The sequence below is a fragment of the Antennarius striatus genome, chromosome 7 (genome assembly GCF_040054535.1).
Source record: "Antennarius striatus isolate MH-2024 chromosome 7, ASM4005453v1, whole genome shotgun sequence".
Classification (NCBI taxonomy): Eukaryota; Metazoa; Chordata; class Actinopteri; order Lophiiformes; family Antennariidae; genus Antennarius; species Antennarius striatus.
The window spans coordinates 15,517,404-15,538,819 of NC_090782.1; the positions used below are offsets into that span (position 1 = coordinate 15,517,404).

Consider the following 21,416-nt stretch of genomic DNA (forward strand, 5'->3'; position numbering starts at 1 on the left):
TCATGTGTAGAGCAAAGACAAAATGAGGCCCATCAGTAGGAGCAGCAGGCTTGGGTGAATGAAACCGGCATTACTGGGTGGTGGCAGTTTGCAATTGTCATAGGGCTCCAGGCAAGCAGCATAAGCCATGACGTGGGCAATGTAGCTCTGCTCCTGCACCCCATGGAAAAGGTGTGACATGGGTCCTTTGGCAAAGATTGCTACATCCTCTATGCCGTGGGTCTCTGAATCAAGAGGAACTGGAGCCTGCTGACGGTAGTCGTTGCTTGCTGAGGAGCAATAGGTTAAATAGGATCATGTTAGATGGATCAAGATGACAATTTAATATAAAGAACTGTGTGTGTGTGTGTGTGTGTGTGTGTGTGTGTGTGTGTGTGTGTGTGTGTGTGTGTGTGTGTGTGTGCGTGCGTGCGTGCGTGCGTGCGTGCGTGCATATGTATCTGGTTTCATCCTTTCCTTCTGCTACTGCAGGAGATATCCAATCACACCACTAGGTAGAGCTAGTTGGTCACTTAGAGTAACAATGTACACTTACATGAAGTTGTCACATTCACATCTGGTCGAGTACCATTGACCATTTTGTACCCCGGTCCATTCCCATACACAGCAGTGGTGAAATGCTTGTTATCTTCAGCTATTGAATGTGACACTCCTGCAAATCAGAAAACAAATGGGTATCTACAGGTTTCTTCAAATGTGGAACTCCGGATGATATTCACTTTTTATCATCAAATGTCCATTAGCTTTTTGTAAAATTCAAAATGTGCATTTTACCAAGAACAGGATTTCCTCTGATGGAGTGTCCTCCAAATGCGAAGACATGGGAATGATCAGCGGTTACAACAGACAGGGTTTCCTGTTCACTAGTGAGTTCAGCTGCTCGCCCAATTGCCTGGTCAAACTCAACCGTCTCATAGAGAGCTTTTTTGGCCCTATTGCCATGGTGTCCATGATCAATTCTCCCCCTTGATGCCCAAAAGAATATAATTGATAGGAGCAGTATATCACTCAAAATATTACTTGATGATCAGTTTGTCAGTTTAAGTAGTAGTAGAAAGTATCGTAGTTATGTACTGTATATCAAATTATTGTTTTAATATATGATAATACAACCAAAACTAAAATTGTTCCATCATTTTAAAAGTGAGAGCCTACAATAATCACTAGTGTTAAAACAATCTCATGTTCAAAGACTTTGCTTTAATCAAATTTTCAATTTTTAATAAATGGAAATTAAATTGTTCAAAAATTGAATTATAATGTAAAAGAAGAAAATAATGACACTTATCTTCCACAAACAGAAAATATCCCTTTTTGTTTTTGCTGAGAATCTGAATAGCTTTCTCCACCATTTCTGTAAGGGAGGGGTCCTTGGATGGATCACGCTCCAACTCGTAGCGGCAGTCCTTGGGTTCAAAGAGACCTAAAGGAGGGAAGAAGCTACAGCCTTAGTCATAACAAATTAGAAACACGTGTTTATGTGCATTTTCATATGCACTTTCTGCAAGGCAGAAATAATAAGAGACGTGTTTACATATTGCTATAAATTGCAACCTGAGACTGCAGAATATAGTGCAGTGTACAATTGTACTGTGTCCATATTTACAATCTGCTGTTTTGTGACTTTGCTTGGTACATGAAGTTATGTTGTCTTTGAACCACATGAACAACATCAAAGAAAAGTTCTTCTTACCCATCAGAAAGTCTGTATTTGCAGGATTAACAGCATCAAACTCAGCTTTGTTCCAAACATATTTAGCATTCTTTAGGGAAAGAGTGAAATATTTTTAAAATTATTAGTTATTAAGTTATGTAAAATATGAAGATACAGGCAAAACCAGATGAGAACCCATGAAAAATTCAATTTTTACCTTTTTGTTCTTTAGCCACTCCATAACGAGATTTTGTCCATCATTTCGATCTCCTCGATAAGTTGGATACTCTGGATCTTGCATGTCTCTGGGAAACATATACTGACGGCCGCCACCAAGAATGACCTGAATCGAGACATTTTTTTATTTCATACTGTGAGTATTTTAAAGTTTAGCAGACCTAGAGTGATTGTATCCCGTTCTGTTTCTTATGCTGTATGTGGACAAAACACTTCCCAGACATCACCACCTACAGTGAAATTTTATGTTCAATTCAAGTAAACTAGAGTGCTGTATTGTTTTGCTTCAATTCCACCACAATATAAGGGCTTACATTTATCTCTGTGTTGTGAATCAGTTGGTAAGCAATGTCTCGACAGCCATTTTGGACAGCCTCAGCGGTGAGATCAGAGTCAGCATACCAGCCTCGGTTTGCAGAGTGAGCGTAGTTTGCACCAGGAGAGGCATGTTGAACTCTGGTTGTGGTAACAATTCCAACTGATTTTCCTAAAGCATATAAAGCCGTTCAGGTCGTAACAGGACATCTTTTATACTCTATATGGTAACTCAAGATGTTACCATATAGAGTATATGCCACCAAAAAAACCCAAGATTGTTTCAAAAAAATATTAAAGAGTAAACGTACAAAGATACACCGGTTTTTAAGAGGGTATCTATACATCTACACAGTGTTGGAGTAGAGGTACTCCCCTCCCCAAAAAAACTCTGTTGTGCTAGTTGGGTTAAGGGTCAATATGAAATGAGCACAAATCAAAGATGGGGGAAGCTGAGCATACCTGCTTGTTTGGCACGGTGCAGAACTGATGTAACCTCATTCCCATAGGTGGCGCTACAGTTGTACCTTGGGCAGGCAGCAGTGACACCCAAGGTACCATAGTTGGCCTTCACACCACAAAGATAGGCTGTAGCTGTACCAGCACTATCTGGCATCTGCTGGTCCACATTGTACGTCTGTCACATTCACATTCACATTCACACACACACACACACACACACACACACAAACATACACACAGGCATTTAGTAGATGTTTTTATCCAGAAGACATAAACTGAGACATACGGTGAGATTCCATTCTTGGATGAAACGGCTGATGTTTGTAACCTCAGGTCATAGAAAACCTGCCTTACTATATTTTAAGAGCTCAGTAAGTTACATTTTGTTGTATGTTCATTGTCTGTTTAAACTGGGATGGAATGATAGGTCCCAACTGTGTTTTCATGTTGGCAGCAGGGATGAAAAGAACTGACTACCTATACCTCCAGCCTGTATATAGTGCAAAACATTTAAGACATTTAAGTTTAATCTTAACTTGTTAGTGTGTTATGAAAATAGAATTAGAATTAGCATTTGGTTAAGGTAATTTTACTATCTATAGATGTGTGTGGTGTTTTCATTTCAGTCGTTCAAAAACACATACAAATGTAGCTTTCTCTCAATGTGTCTGTCAGAGTGCACCGACCTTAGATAGGGCCAGATGAGGGAAGGTATCCATAACCAGACTGGTCTCCTCCCCGGATTTTCCTGCCAGCTGGCCTTTGAGGATCCGTGCAGCAGTCACTGTCGTTACCCCCATACCTAGAAACAGGTGGAAAATGCACCTGAGTGTTTGATAAAATCAACCGAGCTTGGGACAAGGCTGCCATTGTGTTCTGGGAATCTCATAAGGCTCAACTGATCATGAGAGTTGAAAGGATGGTGAAAGTTATTCAACGTATTAGAATCACAGATTGACAAAAAAGGAATACAGAAATATTCCATATTTTTCTTTGCGCAAATTTGATCTTGTGGTCCTTCACTTCAAAGGATTAACTACATTTCATAGTAAGTCTGTAAACTCTGGGCGATAACTTACTGTCAATATATAAAATTCAAGGCTGAATATGCCATTTATTCTTGGTAAGAAATTTGCAGTATATTTCCATGTCATTTTTGATGCCATTAAATGTTACTGATTGATCCAAATCACTGATAATATATGAAATATCCTGCAGTCAGCATGTTCTAGGGCAAAGGTGGAGGTAAATGTAATGATAAACCAATTATTCATCCATAAATTTGTAAATGAGTCGAGTTGCCAAACACTGGATCATCGACTGACCAGAAGAAGGTGCGGGACAGAAATGGCTTTATCAATCTGATGCCAAGTCATGGCTGAGTATCGCATCATAAATTGTGACTTTACCCTGAATGGTATTTCTGTACTGGAAACAAAATTAAATGCAAAATATAATTCAGAATTAGTCTTTCCTTTACAGATCTGTCACCCAGTCCTTCTACAAATTTAGAGAGTTGGCATTCTGATGTGTCACTTGGTGAACTAACATAATGTTGATGATAACCCACTTTAGCTTTGAAGCATTGGATATATCAACCAAATTGTAAGCATATTCAAAAATTAAAAAAAAAATTCTGTGATGCTAAATGTGAGATAAAAACTTTGTGGTGTTGCAATTCAATAAAACTACTTGAATTGCTTGGAAATGTATTTTCTGAACTCACCGTCCCCCAGGAAGAGGATGATGTTCTTTGCTTGTCGGTTATTGAGTTGCATATTCATGGCACTGTGGAGAGCTTCCCTTCCTTTGTTGTTCCAATAAGTAGCATGGAGTTCCTCAACTGTTGTCAAAAAAACATACAATATGATAATCCACAACCTGAAGTGTTATAAGTGAATGAATTGTGATAATTTACCTTCATTCATACCTTCATTCATTCATTCATTCATACATTAATTCATTTCCTTCATCCGCTTGTGCAAATAGTTACAGATTATATGAATTTTGAAACACTAACTCTCACGGAATAAAATAAAATATGCAGATTCAGAATTGAAAAAATTCTTTGATGCTAAATGTGAAATAAAAACTTTGCATTTAAATATTTAAATAACGTGTTACATTTCAATGAGCTTACATTTCCCAAATTGCAAGTAATTATCCCCATTCAAGCTACTTATTTACTTGCAATGACATATTGTAATAAATTTTTTATTAGGTGTGAGATTAGAATGAAGTTCTATATGTAATGCTTACATTAGATATGAATGAATAACAAAAAAAGAATAAAAGGGGCTATGTGATCTTTCTGGTTTTATTCATTATGCATTGTATATTGTATACAAAGAACTATCAGCCAATAAACAGAATATGCTTCTTGTCATGTCTCATTTTTTATCTTTCTTGAATTGCTACATTTAGGCGTTGTATCACATGTTGTGGTGTTGCCTTTGAAATTTGGTTACAGAAGTCTAAAAGTGAATTTTTTTTAGTTTATGCAGGTACCTAAAAATATGACAGAATTATGTATCATATCCTTACCTGGAACAGACAAAGTCCACTGCAATGAGGTGAAAACCAGTAATCCAGTGAAAATAAACTTATGTTTGTTGGCCATGGTGTTAACTAAACGTTAATTTTAAAAAAGTGAGTAAAGGAATACTGTGCACTGAGGTCCCTTTATAGGTGCAGTTTGGGAGCAAAGATCACATGGAGGTGCCTTTCGATGTGAGGTTATGTGCCCCACACACACACACACACACACACACACACACACACATACACACACACACACACACACACACACACACACACACACACACACACACACACCTTTTGTTCATATTCCTGTGTATCATATCTTGTATGAATAACATGACATGTGACAGGAGTATGAACAACAAATTAAAAAGGGCAAACATTCTTGTTGCTTGGTCAGGGCTTAATCAAAGACACACACACACTCACACACACACACACACACACACACACACACACACACACACACACACACACCTTTTGTTCATATTCCTGTGTATCATGTCTTGTATGAATAACATGACATGTGACAGGAGTATGAACAACAAATTAAAAAGGGCAAACATTCTTGTTGCTTGGTCAGGGCTTAATCAAAGTATTTATGATCAACTGTAAAGGAGTAATCATAGTCATAATGGTGTTCTAATGGATCCATTATCTGTTTTTTATTGTGTCATATATTCCTGATATATTGCTGATGTTTTTTGAGTTCTCCAGTGCTTTCAATACAATACAACCGGCACTTCTGAGGGACAAACTGGAGATCACCGGGTTGGACCACCACCTCATGGACTGGATATTGGACTAGAGAGAGTAGAGAGAGAGAGAGTAGAGTAGGACTTGTCATGTGGGGCAGGGTATGGACCCAAATGCAGGACACCAAAGGCAAAACTGTCATCCATGATTTAATCAGAAACTCAAAATTTAACCAGACAGAAAAGAATTAGAAAAAAACAAGACAGATTACCAGGAACCAAACATGAGCAATAAACCAGCTCTGAGCTCTCATTGAGCCAGGATTAAAAAGCCTTAGTCATTAGCTCAAACAAGTTCAGGTGAAGTTCACCACGGTGTGTGGATGAGCTTCAGGTGTGGAGCCGTGGCTCCACCCACCAGCTTGGCCTCTCCCTGCCACGCACCAGCACTGCCACGCCGAACCGTGACAGGACTTCATTCATCCCCTCAGGAGGTTCCATCAGGGAAATTAATTTCTCCTTCACATTACACACAGCACAGTGAGTGCACAGAAATAATAAATAGAAATAAATAGAAAGACTAATAAATAAATAACCCACCAGATAGAGAGAATAATAAATAACCTACTAAATAAAGACAATATATAAATACAGAGACATAAATGGGCTAAGGAATAAAGGGCAATGGGCTAAGGAATAAAGGGCATGAATAAATAGACATGGATAGGCATAGGTAGTGTGTGTATTGTTTACATTGTTTGGTAAATTTTATTTATTTATTTATTTATTGTTATCCCTCCACCCTAGTGTGTACTCTCCTTTTCTTCACCTCCCCCAGAGAGGAGTTGAGCAGTTTAATGGCTCGGGGGATGAAGGAGTTCTTCAGTCTGTTGGTCCTGCATGTTGGGAGGCGCATCCTCTGGCTGGTCATGCTTGTCAAGCTCCTCTGGTTATTGATAACGGTGTGCAGAGGGTGGCTGACATTGTCCATGATGTCCAGCAGTTTGTCCAAGGTTCTCTTCTCTGCCACCGTTGCCAGAGGGTCCAGCTTCATGCCAACCACCGAGCTGACCTGCCTGATCAGCTTTTCCAGCCTGGAGAGATCCGCCTTGGTCACGCTCCCTCCCCAACACACCACAGCGTACGACAGGATGCTGGTGACCACAGACTGAGAGAACATCCACAGGAGCTTCTTGCAGACTTGAATGCCCTCAGCCTCCTAAGAAAGAGCATCCTGCTCTGTGCTTTCTTGTATAGCTGCCTCGTGTTGTTGGTCCAGTCTAGCTTGTTGTCTAGAGAGAGAGAGAGTAGAGTAGGACTTTATTCATCCCTTCAGGAGGGTACATCAGGGAAATAAGTTATTAGTCTAGCCACAGCCCAAGATATTTATAGATCTGCACAATCTCCACCTCCTCCGTTCCTATCAGAACTACCACTTCACTACTACTACTACTACAAGTACCTTGACTACTTGACCAATCGCCTGCAGTTCGTGAGGACATGGGACTGTGTGTCAAACACAGTTGTCTGCAGCACGGGGGCACCGCAGGGAACGGTTCTGGCTCCGTTCCTGTTCACCCTCTACACTGCAGACTTCTCCTACAACTCCTCCACATGTCACCGGCAGAAGTTCTCTGACGACTCTGCAATTGTTGGCCTCATCACTGATGGGGATGACAGAGAGTACAGAGAACTGACCCAGGACTTTGTGTACTGGTGCCAGCGGAACTGCCCCCAGATCAACGCGGGTAAAACCAAGGAACTGGTGGTGGATTTCCGCAGGCAATCACTCTGCCCAGTTACACCGGTGAAGATCCAGGGTACAGACATCGAGGTGGTGTCCTTGTACAAGTACCTGGGTGTTCATCTGAACAATAAACTGGACTGGAGTACCAACACTCACTCACTGTATAAAAAGGGTCAGAGCAGACTCTATCTGCTCAGGAGGCTGAGGTCTTTCGGAGTGCAGGGGCCACTCCTAAGGACTTTTTATGACACAGTAGTAGCCTCAGCTAATTTTCATGGGGTGGTCTGCTGGGGAACAGCATCACTGTGGCCGACAGGAAGAGACTGGACAGGCTGATTAGGAAGGCAGGCTCTGTCCTAGGATGCTCCCTGGACTCAGTGGAGGTGGTGGTGGAGAGGAGCCAAGCTGTCATCGATGATGAAGAACCACTCCCACCCTCTGTAGGGCACACTAAGATCACTGGAGAGCACCTTCAGTGATAGGTTGCTTCACCCAAGATGAGTGAAGGAGTGCTATCGCAGGTCTTTCCTGACCACGGCCGTCAGACCGTATAACCAGCAATCCTCCCAGCAGTCCACTCAAAGAACTCAAGGAACACAACATTCAAAATCTGGATGACCAATGTAATCTGCAGTTCTGTAGTTTATAGTGTATAGTTTTACAGTGTAAATATAACTGTAAATTTTTGATAATATGATATATGTTAATGTTTACAATATGTGAATATGTATATTTCATATGCGCAAATTTCCCCACTGTGGGGTTTATTATCTTATCTAATAATCTGAAGATATCAACCAGAAGCAACCAGCAACCTTTTATATTATAGCCATAAATCCTAATGTTTTATAACCCAATATAACCTATACAGTATAACCTTTCCCGAAAGGTTGATGTCAAGGAATTTGCTGTGACAGAGCGTTGTTTGTTTAAAGTTCAACCTTGCGTCACTTAACTAAATGAAGTGATTGTAAAAAAAAAATAAAAAATTTAAAGACCCAGCTGTGGATTACTCGGATGAAGATGGATGGATGGATTTTTTGTTGATATGCTGTGGTTCCCTTTTTATTTATTCTGGTATTTCCAGGGATGATATTTCCAGATTAATTGTCTTAATATATCACACGTGTATATAGCAATTGCTTTTAATGAGTAAGGCAACTGACTTACTGAGAACATGCTATTTATCATTCTTTATGTAACATTTGCAATAACAGTATAAAAATACATTGGCAATATTTGCTTATAAAATACATTCATATTCAAATCAAAACCAAAACATATCAAGTGACAAGTTCGGACAGAAAACGGATCCATGACTTGGAGCCAATGAGATCAAAATACAAACGTAACAAAATCCTTAAGAGTTACATGTTTTCCAGGAATATCTCTATGAATCTCTTGTAAGGTCTGTGCTTCTAAATATTTGCCGTTGGATCTGTGTACCGTCGTGTCATCTGGATGGTGATGATAATGCACATCAACAGTTGTGCATTCTGTGGTCCAAGACTGAATGGTTACCTGTCATCCTGCTTGTTTCTTTGACATTGATTCCGAGAGACACCTCAGATTAATGTGTAACTGGTAAATAACAACACGTTGTTAATGTTTAACAGCATGGAACAAGTAGAGGGCTGCTAGTGAACACAGGACAAAATCTTAACTAACAAATAATCTAGTAAATTCAAGTTAGTAGTGGTGTCGCAGGCACAGGTTTGAAACAGTACTAAAAAGCTGGCAAATGTTTGGATTCAAATAGGACTACAACATGCACGGATTTTGTTAAAGTAATGCAAATTGTACAATCAGGATGCAGATGCATGTGGTATATTTTCATTGACAGAAACAGTATTGCATATATTCAATCTCTCTCTGAGTGAATGTGTATTTGTTGCAATTGTCTGTCTTGCTGCACACATACTGTACATGCATGTGTCTTTGTACGAGTCAACGTGTACTGATGTGCCTAGGGAGTAGAGGGGGGTGTCATCTGAGTAAATAGATGATGATGATGAGCAAGCCAAACAAGAGGTTGGAGGCTGTGTTAACAATGGAGCCTGAGGTATGGGTATGGTGGTGAGGAGGGCAGTTCGTATAGGGTTCCAAGCAGGAAGCATAGGCCATGACATGTGCCACGTAGTTCTGCTCTTTCACACCATGGAAGAGGTGAGCCATTGGGCCTTTAGCATAGATGGCAACATCCTCTCCGCCATGTGTCTCAGCATCCAATGGGACAGCAGCCTGCTGCATATATTCCTCGTCATCTGCAGAAGTAAGAAGGCAATGGTTACATCATCAAAAGTAAGACATTATAAATATCACTGTTCTCTCACAGCACTGGAACAAATAACCTGAATAAAGTGCACTTCAATTTACAATTTAATATCCTCCCTTTGATATCAGTTAAGTTAAATAATTTCAATAGATTATACAGGATGCCTGAGAGGCTAGTGAGATTGAATTGTGTCATAGATATTTTTGGGACTGTGTTTTATATAAAAATATGTATTATAAAGATTATAGGGGTAATTTACATAATTAAGCATAATTACAAATTTGCAAATTTTTTTTTGCAAATTTAAGCCCATTTTGTACAATTACAACAATCACTAACCATCTTTTAAGAAAGATTTCCCTCCACAGTAACAAGTATACAATGTAGGAAAGGAAGAGGGCTACTCAAGTGTTTTTGAATTTATAAGACAAAACAAACTGTTATGGAATGTTCACACAAAGCCAGGACCCAGATGCAGAGTAAAAACTGCACGCAGACTTATTTGAAAATAAAGTAGAACAAAAAATCTTGTTTTGGGTTAAATATTCAAATAAAAACCAAAGCATCATCAGAGAAACCGCCATGAAGGGCTAAGTACAAATAAACATAAAAACCACCTCAAAGGGGGATATTCACATAGTGTCAACCAAAAACCTAGGAGTTTAACTCTAACTGGTGCAAAAACAACACACAAACACTAGTAATTTGGCAATGAGGAAGAGTCGAGGCTGGTTTAAGAAACCAGCTGAAATCAGTGAGCCACAGGTGTGTCTCATATCCCTGCTGAGGAAGGAAAGCGACAAGATCACTGATCCTGGATCATGGAACCATACAGAACCCTAGACTGATCATGACACAAACAGCCCTGAAACAGAGTCCTTCTGTACTATTTTATTCAGTGATCTGTTGTAAAGCATGAATCCGTCTAGTGCTTTAGCTTTAACATTTTCATTTTCATGTAGACACTGATGAATGCTATGCTTCTTATTTCATTCATTCATTCATTCGTTCATTTCCCATATCCCACCCGACTGGGTGCATGAGACATACACTCCGTGCATGAAACTAGTGCACTGCAGTGCTTCATATTTGTCTTGATGTATAAGTGAAGTTTTAGGAGTAAAAAAGCTCATTTGTGATTACATCTTTACCTTAGGCAATGGAAGACTATCATCTTTAGACGTAACTGCAGGTTCCAAGATCAGAAAGTGATCTTTGGACCTCATATGAAATTGTAGGTTTGAAAAGTAATTCATCCCTGGATGGAGGTAGTTCAACCTAGTGCACCCACTCATCTACTGACTGACACAAATGATGCAGGACAAGAGGAGGAGGAACTGGATCATTGCTTTCCAGTTTCATAAAGACTTATAATCATAATATTTCAATAATATTATTGTATAATCATTCAAGCAGTTACAGTGGGATTACATAGACAAGAGAACAGAAGTCAGCTCAGTAAAAGCCATCTTTTCCTTCCAGAGAAAAAGACGGAAGAGGAGAAAGAGTCAGATCTAACCACACCAGTCCTGTCTGTGTATATATCAGCACAGCCTCTGAAAGACATTTGTGCTTAGTTTGTGCTTACAGTAATCCACCATCGTGATGTTCCCTCTGGTTCCATTTATATGAACATAACCAGGACCGTTGGCATACAGGATACTTGTGAAAGGCATTTTATCATCAGCTTTCTTCGGTGCAAGACCTGAAAGACAAGTAATTACACAAATAATGACAATGTCAGCACCACCCCATAGTAGCGTGTTATATTTTCACAGAAAGGGAAAGTGAATACACAGACTCTTGTCTCCCTTTTGAGAATCCAATCCAATCCAATCCAATTTTTATTTGTTGAGCACTTTACAAAAACCACAGTCGACCAAAGTGCTGTACAGACGAATAAATAAAAACAACAAACATTATAGATAAAAGACAAAATGGCTCAAATATTGTAAGTAAAATAAATCAATTAAAAACATAAAACATGGATAAAAGCAAAAGCTATACAATCAGAGCAATAAAAATAAGATAAAATAAAATAAAATCCAGTGTCTATCTAGATGTTAAAAGCCAAGGAGAAGAGGTAGGTTTTCACAAGAGATTTAAAAACAGACAGGGAAGAGGCCTGTCTGATTTGTTGAGGCAGATTAATCCATAATTTAGGAGCCACAACAGCAAAGGCACGGTCCCCTCTGAGCTTCCGTTTGGTCTTGGGCACACTCAGAAGTAGCTGATCAGCTGACCTGAGAGAGTGAGCATGTACGTAAGGGAGTAGAAGCTCAGCGAGGTAAGGCCGGGCAAGAGCATTCAGGGATTTAAAAGTAAATAAAAGAATTTTAAAATTCACCTATTAATTCTAAGTTAGGCTGGCTATTTTCAATTTGATTCACATCTCAATACAAATCTACATTTTTTTAAACTTTTCCTGCAAGTCTTGGATTCAAGTGTTTCTGTGTTGAACCATACCAAAGATAGGATTCCCACGGGGTGTGTTGCCACCAAAGGTGAAGACATGTGAGTGGTCGGCAGTGACCACTGTGAGGGTATCCGATTCTCTGGTTATCTGTGCAGCACGATGAATAGCACTGTCAAACATCACAGCTTCTGTCAGTGCCAGCTTGGCTATGCCATCGTGGTGGCCATGATCAATTCTCCCTCGTAACAGAATGGCAAAAAGTAAATTAATTAGACCAGGTTTAGAATATCTTACTAGAGATTTTCAATTAAAAGACTGGTTATGAGAATTGTTTATCAAGTACTCATCTTCAACAAACAGGAAGTATCCTTTGGGATTCTTGCTAAGAATTTGTATGGCCTTCTCTGTCATCTCCACAATGGAGGGGTCGCGGGTGGTATTCCGAAAGACCTCAAATCTCATGTCCTTTGGCTCAAACAGACCTGGAAAAAAACAGTGTATTACATTGACTTTGGCACTGAATTATGGTAATATGAGTTAACCTTTAACGGACAGCCAAAGGACGCAGTGAGAGAAAACATAAGTGTGCGTGTGGAGGCAAAGTTAGAGTGTTAAGAGGACAATTACACAATAAAAAACACTAAACAAGTGTAAACATAGACTTAAGCTTGTCTCACAAACGTGTTTTGCTTCTTTCTTTCAGTATTTAAATTCTCACCAAATATTCAAGCTGTTTCAACGATAATGGGGATTAATCACTTTTTCTATGTTTTTATGATTCATGCTCATATTTTTTTAGGTTTGTTCTGCTTTCCTTTGCACATTCGTTTGTAGCTCTCTCTCGCTCTTTTTTTCTTTGTTTCTCTCTCTCTCCATATATGTATACATATACTGTATATATGCAAGGTGAGTTTTATTTCATCTGTATTATTGACATAAGTATCACTTATACACCCTTTGGTTTTACGGTTGTAATTACTGCAAACAATATAAGTGAATCGTGAATCTATGGTTCATTATCATGATGACTACTTTCCTTCACCGGATAGATAAAATGCTGTTTTCTGAGCCACTGATTTTGTAAATTTAAAAGAAAGAAACTTAACTTAGCTTTGTTATTTCTTCCCTTCAGTTTTTTGTGACATATTCATACCTACCCATCAGCCGGTCAGTAGATTTAACATTTATTTCATCAAACTCCTTCCTGTGCCACACATAGCGTGATTTCTTGTTCTAAAAAACAACAAACTTGATGTCACTACTCGTAAAATTAAAATATATGACAAAACCCAACAGCAGTGCCTACTGGTTTAGCCTTCAGCCACACATCAATGAGGTTCTTCCTGTCTTTGCGGTCACCCTTGCGAGAGCTGGAGGTTGGGTACTCGGGGTCTGGGGTGCCCTTTGGTGTCATGTACATCCTTCCTCCCCCCAGAATAACCTGAAAGGTACAATTTACACAATCATTATATCTATATTATGAGTTTATGATGGCTTATGCTGTAGGTCACTGCCTTATCTATGTTGTTCCTACATACATCAATGTCAACGTTGTAGACCATTTGGGTTGCAATGTCAACACAACCCTGTTTGAGGGCACTAGAAGGAAGGTCTGCATCACTGTACCAACTACGGCTGACGGAGTGAGCATAAGCGGCGGCTGGAGAGGCATGTTGGACACGTGTAGTCGTCACTAAACCAACGGATTTACCTGTGTAATGCAGGTAGAGACGAAAACAGAGGCAGCTAGACAGTCATGCACAATGCAATTTTTGTTACATTGGTAGAACCAACTATTGTCAGTGAGACCTTACTTAGTTTGTTTCTATAAACTTTGTAGTTATATATCCATAGAATTTAACTTTGCTCTCAGTGTAGGAATCACATTTAAATATCAATAAAACAAAATCATTTTCATTCATTATCCAAAAGCTTCATTTGAATTCAAACATGAAAAAATGCTAAAACAAATACTACAGTACTTTAATCATGGTGTAATGGTGTGTAAAACACTGCTAAGATATTACATGGCTTTACCTTGTGCTTTAGCACGTCGTAGGACTGAATAGACCTCATTACCAAATGTGGTGTTACACTCATAGGCCACTGCATTAGCGCTGAGACCTACTGTCTTAGCATTAGCTTTCACCCCACAGTGGTAGGCTGTAGCAGTGCTCGCACTGTCAGCTACCTGCTTATCCACACTGTAGGTCTGTGGGTTAGAAATGCAAACTTTACAAAGAGAACAGGAAGTAAACAGAATTTTCTTAGTACTATTTTCATTTCTAAATTGTAGGTTAGAACACTAAGATACTGAACACTCAGATTCATTCACGCTCTCATTTACAGGTCATTATTATGATTTAGGGATCAGGTTCAACCACAGACCTGAATGCTACATTTACTTATAACCTCATTTTCACCATTTCTTCCACAATGTCAGCATTTCCAGTCAAAATGTTAATTTTAGTCAAATCCTTGAAGAATTTTCTTTCAGGCAAATATTTGTCTTCTTAAGTAAGAGCAGGGTTACATGAGGCAAGACAAAAACATGTAAGGGATACAAAGAAAAGTTCACCAAGTGCAAAGGCATAAAAGAACTAGAATGAATGTATCACAGTTATTCATATCCTGCACCATAGTTGTACTTCACTCCTGTCTGGTGACAGTGATATATAATCAGGACTTTAATAACAATAAAATAATTTAAGTGGTGGTAATAAGGACTGGTCCCTTTTTATCTTTAACACTTTGTGCAAGCAATTTTTCTATTAGTATATGTATAAAATACATTAATTTAATGATAAAAAGTGATAAAATTTCACAAACTAACGGTGTGTCAAACTAATAATAATGATAATAATAATGGTACTGTAATAGTAATAATTATATAATAATAAATGTAGTAATTTTACAAATCTGTACTGCCCTTTCACATAGTTGTGTTGTTACCTTCGACAGGGCCACATATGGGAATGTGTCCATGGCCAGCATTGTCTCTTCTCCTGACTTGCCGTCCATCTGACCTCGCAAGATTCTGGCTGCTGACACTGTGGACACCCCCATCCCTGTGAAGCCACAGCTGACAGGTGAAGGTTCACTGATATGATTCTTTTGCAGTGTAATGATTTCACAAGTGCAGTCTAATTAAATACTGGGTGAGAACAAAGAAATAGTTATTTACACCAAATCTGTGTCCTCCACATATTCATATAATTTGTGACATTTTGCTGTTCTGTCACCTAAGAGCCAAAACTGACCTCTAACCAGTTTGAGAACTTTTGAAATATACAGGCCAGTCATATTAATTACAATGTGCTTGTTTTTAAGGCTCATCTTTCAGAATGAGAGGGAAAAAAGGCATTTAGGAATTTTATGAGCAAACAAAGTCAAAGGCATTTCAAGGCTATTAACATCAACAGAATCCACAAATGCAGGGTATGTAAGGCAGTGGTTTTCCATGACAACCACATTTTCAAACAAAATTCTCAGATTGAGTCTTCCATGCAAAGTATTCTGACCACTTTTGCTACAACATACAACTTACAAACCATACAATAAAATTCATTTATATAACTATTTGTGATGAAAGACATAAAACTCACAATGTATACCTTTGATCACTCTTTTTAGTCAATTACGGGACTTGTTTTATGTCTTCCTGTGGTCTGCTTTTGTATTTTGCTGCTGAAACCCCTACGAAACCCCTACTTGACGAAGCTCAGGTTTGCTGTGATGCACTCAGCTCTCCCTTTTGCCAACACAATAATAAAACTGAGAGCATGCTTTGCGCAGGGAATAGTTGGGCAGAAAACTAATCCTCGACCACCCAGAAATGTGACTCAGTAGGTTTGATTTAAAGCAGACATTTTAGTAGTTAACAAGAAAAGCACATTAAATCTCTGTTCCTTTCAACAGCTCCCTTTAAGAAAGACTCTCATGCACCACTGTCTGTAAATATATCATGCAAGTGACAGTTATTGTTGAATCCATCAAATTAGGTACAAATGGAAACTTTCCTCAACTGGCAAATGTAATTCCTTTGGTAGAATATATAATCAGTGATTGCCACAGAAACAATGCCACATAAGCAGTCACTAGCATGTAGCAGGTACAAAGTGGATATTCACTGAACAGCCATCCCTTCTGCTTAGTAAGTATTTGACCAATGGTTTTGTTATAGAGGAATGTTTTTTAATTAGAACCCCTAGTTAATTTTGCATGAGCATGAAGCAATGAAGGAATTTGTCAAAAAAGACAGAAAAGAAGACGACTGCTAACGGAAATCATGTACTGTATGTAAATAATGAACAATATAAAAAAAACATATGCTGTGCAGATGTTCTCTCAGGAGAATGTCCCCAACATTTGTTGGCACTCAATGAGCCCCACAGTGGGTTTGATTTAAAACAGTGACTATAAACTTATTGTTTCTTTGCTCACAAAGAAATCCTACAAGTTTACTGGTTATTCCACCTCCTATTCCAAAAATACAATGTAAAGGTCAACTTATGGAATAGGTGGCAGCAGGTGATTTTCAACATTAGCTTGGACTATGGAATAGAAGTTGTGTTTTCTTCTGACGTAATTGTTGCAAAACCAATAATCATACCCACTCTAGTTCCATTTTGGTCTCCATCAGCTTCCAAGGGTAATATCTTGTCAATGCTGAACGGCTGTAATGCTTTGACACCCTTACTAGTTTAACAAGTAATGTGGTGACTTTCTAAAGAACTGTCTAAAAAACTTTCTAAAGAACTGTGTGAGAGCCCATGTAAAACGATCTCTCTCACAGGGTATTCTCCAGCTCAAATGTAGCTCTATGCTGGAATCTGAAACGAACCTGCCAATGATCCATTTATGCAGATAGGATGATGTTTAACATATTTCTGTTGCATGAGAGCTCAGGTCTATACTTCATGGGATAAAGGCTCAAGGTGAGGGTTGAGGTGGATTTTTTTTTTCTGGCTTCTACATTTTCAATTAATATCAGTTGTTCCTGAAAATTCCTAAGTCTAAATTAAGCACATCCATGCAAACACAGGTATATACACATGGAAAATAAGTTTCCAGTATTTGTCAAATAAAGTGGTTTTTTTGGGCTTTGTTTCACTTGCTTTTAGCCTGTGTACCTTTCAGTGATTTTCCCCATTTAGGGTCCTGACAGCAGATAATCTGTCTCCACCAACTGGGTCCAGTCGGTAACCCACACCTGTATGAGATTTCAATAAATGTACTACATATTATATGTAGAGGCCTTTTTTATTTTGTTTTGTTTTTTGTTTTATGCTACATGCTGGATGCCCTTCTTGTTGTAATATCTTTTTCTTTTCAAATGTCAACCACAACCAAGTCAGAATTGAATATGTGCTGGAATAGATATGACCTACCATCGCCAAGAAACAGTATGATGTTCTTGGCCTTGTGATTCCGAGGGCGGAGTTTTAGTGCAGCATCCAACATTTCCCTGGCCTGAGCATCCCAATAAGCTGGTTCTCTTTGTAGTTCATACAGCTCTGCCACATGGAAACACACACCAAGATAGAGAATGATATGAGTCAGTTGGTGAGCAGGAATGGAAGTGAGTGGATCAAAGATATTTTATGGATAGACAATCAGATATATAATTATGGGGCATTACACACAACAGGATTTCAGTATGACTCTCATGCCTGGGTGGGTTAGGGGGAATAAATGCACAGCCTAATGTGATCTCTGGAGAGGACGCTGTGTAAATCACAATGTAATATAAACAAAATGACTGCCCTACTTTTCAGTGAGAAAATAGCGTATCAGAAAAAATAAGTGTGGATGAGGAAGGGAAGATGCTGTCAATATGGGCGACGGTTTTATGCATCAGCATTAGTATGGAAGCCAACAAATAAAGCTAAAAGGCATGAGTTACTTGACAACACCTTCTCTGAAACGTCTCTCTCATAGACTTCTTTTACCTTCTAAAAGTCAAACATATTTTAATTATCAGTGCCCAAGCAGATCAAGAAGTGTTACAATAGACATATAAGGTAAACATTGTACTCTACTACACTAATCTGGGTGGAATATTGGGACCGACCAAGCCGTCAGACTACATTTATTCATTCATTCATTCATTGTCATGTACCACCGCGTGTCACGGGCCCGCTACGGCGGGCCAGACTACGAGCCAGACCACATTTATCCTCTGTTTATTTGAAGGGGTGATTGTGATAGAATTGCATATCCTCGGCCTTCTTCTGACATTTAGAATTATGTTTGACTTTGTTGTTTACCCAAGAGATCCAAATACTGGTAATTACAACAATGTCAAACTGGGGGGGAAAAAACCCAACTATTTTTTTTTCCTCCTTTGTTAACTGTACATGGCTTTAGAACAAGAAAGCTATAAGCATTAATGAAAATATGTAGATCTCCAGTTTAGACAAAATAAATGACTGTTTTATCTCAACTTGACTGTTGTAGGGCATATTGCGTTTGACACAAGACTTTTGAAGATGTTTCAGATTTTCACAGTATTTGTCATAGCCTGTGAGAGTCTCACAGTGAAAAAGTCAGAAAAAGAACCTTATGCTCCATAACAATGGAAAGAAAAACATCCACATTCCATCCCATATTGTACAATTAAAGGGAGACACAGGCAAAAATACATTCACATGCCCTTCTCTGCAACTACATCAAGACAGACAATACATTCCACCTGACTTTATACATGACTTTATACTCACATGAGTATAAAGTCATGTGGGTGTAAAGTCTCACATGACTTTATACTCAACTGAAGCAAGTTCTCAAGCAAAGGTTCCTTGCTTGAGTCGTCATGTCCATTTGTCTACCAAAAAGGTTCAGGTATCATTACTCGTCTCCTCACCTTGGCTTTCCATAGCAAACCGGCCCACAGCCAGTAGTATGGGACCTAAATAGATGAGTAGAAGATTGGGGGCCCTGCAGTGAGGTATCCGCATCTCTAATCCAAGCAACCTGGATGCTGGTGAGATAGGCACAGCCGGCTTTCAGAGCAGCACACCAAGACCAATAGACGAAGGCACGGGGAGTGAATGTGTATGGCTGCTAAGACCTCCAGTCCTGCCTTTTTAAAGCCCCACTGGGTGTGTAGTAAGGAAGAGGCCAACACCACCTCATAGGCTATGAGCCACAAAAAAGGGGAGAGAAAATGTGAGAGAAGGAGGAAGAGTCAGGGGGGTGGAGTGGGGGGGTGACAAAGAAAGAAAGAAAGCAAAGCTGGGACCACACAAGAGTTCTGTAGTGCTGCAGCTCCTCTACTCATGTATTAACTGACTTCTGAAAATGAATACCACCCTCATTTTACTGTTTTAGAAGGTTGCTTTAATTTTGTTCTTCCTATTTTCATTGGCTCCACTTCTCAGAGGGGTGTATGATAGAAATCTGAATCGACTTTTGATGTGGTGAATCTGTGGGTCTATGCAGTGAACTCTTTCTCTCCCCTCTGAGAGAAAATGTGGCTACCCAATTTGTGTTGGCATCCATCATGATACAAATCATGAACTCTTTCCATTTCTTTCCCCATCCCCTGGAAAAACAGTCTGAGGGAGGGAGGGGAGGAGGTTAGACCTATTCTTGTGAATATCATGATTTGGTCTCTATGTGCTCTGCTCTTTATGTCAGGAAAATGGACACAATTCCATTTCCTTTCTCAGAATTTCTGTATTTAAAAGACCCCAATATTTTCCCTCTGTCACCAAGTCGACTTGGCTGTTTTTTCCATGGGAAGTGAATCAGAGTTAGCATTTTTCTTCTGTGAGGTAGTGGAGACAGCCTGCAGATTGAAAATGTCTCTCTTCTATGCACAGCAGCTAATGTGTGCAATGAAGTGAGGCTGGCTAACTTTAGTCCACATGGTCAGAAGAATCAAATACCCTGAGAACATCTGTCTCCTTGTGAACTTGTGAGTCTGAGTCTTGTTACTACTCAGACCTCTGGAAGACCTTTGCTTTCTGCCAGCTACTCAATCAATGGCAATAGGGAGTTGCAGTTAATTACATCTGCCTAATCAACATGGCAACAAAATCATAGCACCAACATGGGCAAAAAAGAATCTCACACACTAGATGAACCATCAGATATATGCAAGAAGTGGAGAACATGTGGAGGCATGTCTCCCTGTCAAATTGTTGTGTTCTCCTGAGAAAAAGTATACCTTAGGATGGGGAAACCACATTATTTCCCTGCAAGAAAAGGGTAAACACCTGATGGCTGTTTATGGAGGATCATGCATCCACGAAAAGGTACATAGTTGCTTTTTGTGAGCAGCATTTATGGCAAACTTGAATATTTGTGGAACTGCAAAGATCTCCTTGGAATTTAGAAGACTAACATTAAGAGATTTTAAGAAAGATAATCCTTTCATACTTTATTTACTGAACATTTTTTTCCTTAAATTAATTTGTGATACAAATCTCCAAAACTAAAACACAACCACTGTTCCAGGTTTATGTTCACAAGTTGTACATCATATTGTGAAATTGATTTATCATGAGTATTTTCCACACTATAAGGCGCACCGGATTATAACACAATAAAAAATAAATAAAATGTATTCGATAAACTGTAGAGGCTGTAGTTGCGCAATCCGTCCACTAGATAGAGCCGCGCTGCTCAGGCAGTCATGATTGCATTCATGACTTCCTGACTACCTTTGAATGGCCCCTATTGTTATGTCAATAAGCCATTCTGAGCCTCATCAAGGAAACCTGATCACTTGATCACTGCCATCTTAGAAAGAAGTCAACACGCATATTAAAAAACCTGACATTAAAAACTGGTTAAATTCATTACAAGTGCAGTCAGTGCGAACAGAGCGGATTATTTCCTGATCTGAAGTTCGAAGCAGATATTTAAGCTCCGACGTTCGTCTTCATTTATTCATTAAATATTGTTTCGATCGATCGGTAGTCCAGTCGGAGGTGAGGTGCAGCTATTTGCTGCTGTGTGTCCTAAACAAATTTTTAACTAGTTTTTAATGTCAGGCTGCTAATTTACTGGCAAATATGACGCTGTTTTACTCCTAGAACTGACTTAACGTCGGTGTCTCACCGCCG

The 21,416-nt window shown here is 39.2% G+C and overlaps 2 protein-coding genes across 3 annotated transcripts; both read right to left on the reverse strand.

Moving 5' to 3' along the window:
* On the reverse strand, positions 1-5,303 carry LOC137598981 (intestinal-type alkaline phosphatase-like). The gene is made up of 11 exons (XM_068319597.1): positions 5,213-5,303; positions 4,395-4,511; positions 3,355-3,470; positions 2,669-2,843; positions 2,206-2,378; positions 1,872-1,997; positions 1,694-1,763; positions 1,285-1,423; positions 775-965; positions 536-652; positions 1-269 (listed from the first exon to the last, which is right to left on the reverse strand). Exons 1-11 carry the CDS (start codon positions 5,286-5,288, stop codon positions 1-3), a joined length of 1,569 nt encoding a protein of 522 aa, XP_068175698.1. The 5' UTR covers positions 5,289-5,303.
* Positions 5,304-8,788: 3,485 nt separating this feature from the next.
* alpi.1 (alkaline phosphatase, intestinal, tandem duplicate 1) lies at positions 8,789-19,390 on the reverse strand. Of its 2 annotated transcripts, XM_068319291.1 has the most exons (11): positions 19,208-19,390; positions 17,733-17,858; positions 15,295-15,410; positions 14,380-14,554; positions 13,881-14,053; positions 13,649-13,783; positions 13,500-13,575; positions 12,690-12,824; positions 12,393-12,584; positions 11,515-11,631; positions 8,789-9,915 (listed from the first exon to the last, which is right to left on the reverse strand). In XM_068319291.1, exons 1-11 carry the CDS (start codon positions 19,299-19,301, stop codon positions 9,638-9,640), a joined length of 1,617 nt encoding a protein of 538 aa, XP_068175392.1. In that variant the 5' UTR covers positions 19,302-19,390; the 3' UTR covers positions 8,789-9,637. The 2 variants fall into 2 exon arrangements, with proteins under 2 accessions (XP_068175392.1, XP_068175393.1); XM_068319292.1 differs by lacking the exon at positions 19,208-19,390 and having other exon boundaries at positions 15,295-15,424; positions 17,733-17,841.
* Between the last annotated feature and the right edge of the window lie 2,026 nt (positions 19,391-21,416).

What these genes read in the sequence shown, in the direction of transcription:
- LOC137598981 (XM_068319597.1), bottom strand. Translation starts at nt 5,288, where the DNA reads ATGGCCAACAAACATAAGTTTATTTTCACTGGATTACTGGTTTTCACC. An exon ending in GTGGACTTTGTCTGTTCCAG is followed by an intron (nt 4,512 to 5,212) that starts GTAAGGATATGA and finishes TTTTGACAACAG; the next exon opens with TTGAGGAACTCCATGCTACT. An exon ending in CTCATCTGGCCCTATCTAAG is followed by an intron (nt 2,844 to 3,354) that starts GTCGGTGCACTC and finishes TGAATGTGACAG; the next exon opens with ACGTACAATGTGGACCAGCA.
- alpi.1 (XM_068319291.1), bottom strand. Translation starts at nt 19,301, where the DNA reads ATGCGGATACCTCACTGCAGGGCCCCCAATCTTCTACTCATCTATTTA. An exon ending in CCGTGGGAATCCTATCTTTG is followed by an intron (nt 11,632 to 12,392) that starts GTATGGTTCAAC and finishes CTTGTCTTTCAG; the next exon opens with GTCTTGCACCGAAGAAAGCT. An exon ending in CATCACGATGGTGGATTACT is followed by an intron (nt 9,916 to 11,514) that starts GTAAGCACAAAC and finishes TTACTTCTGCAG; the next exon opens with ATGACGAGGAATATATGCAG.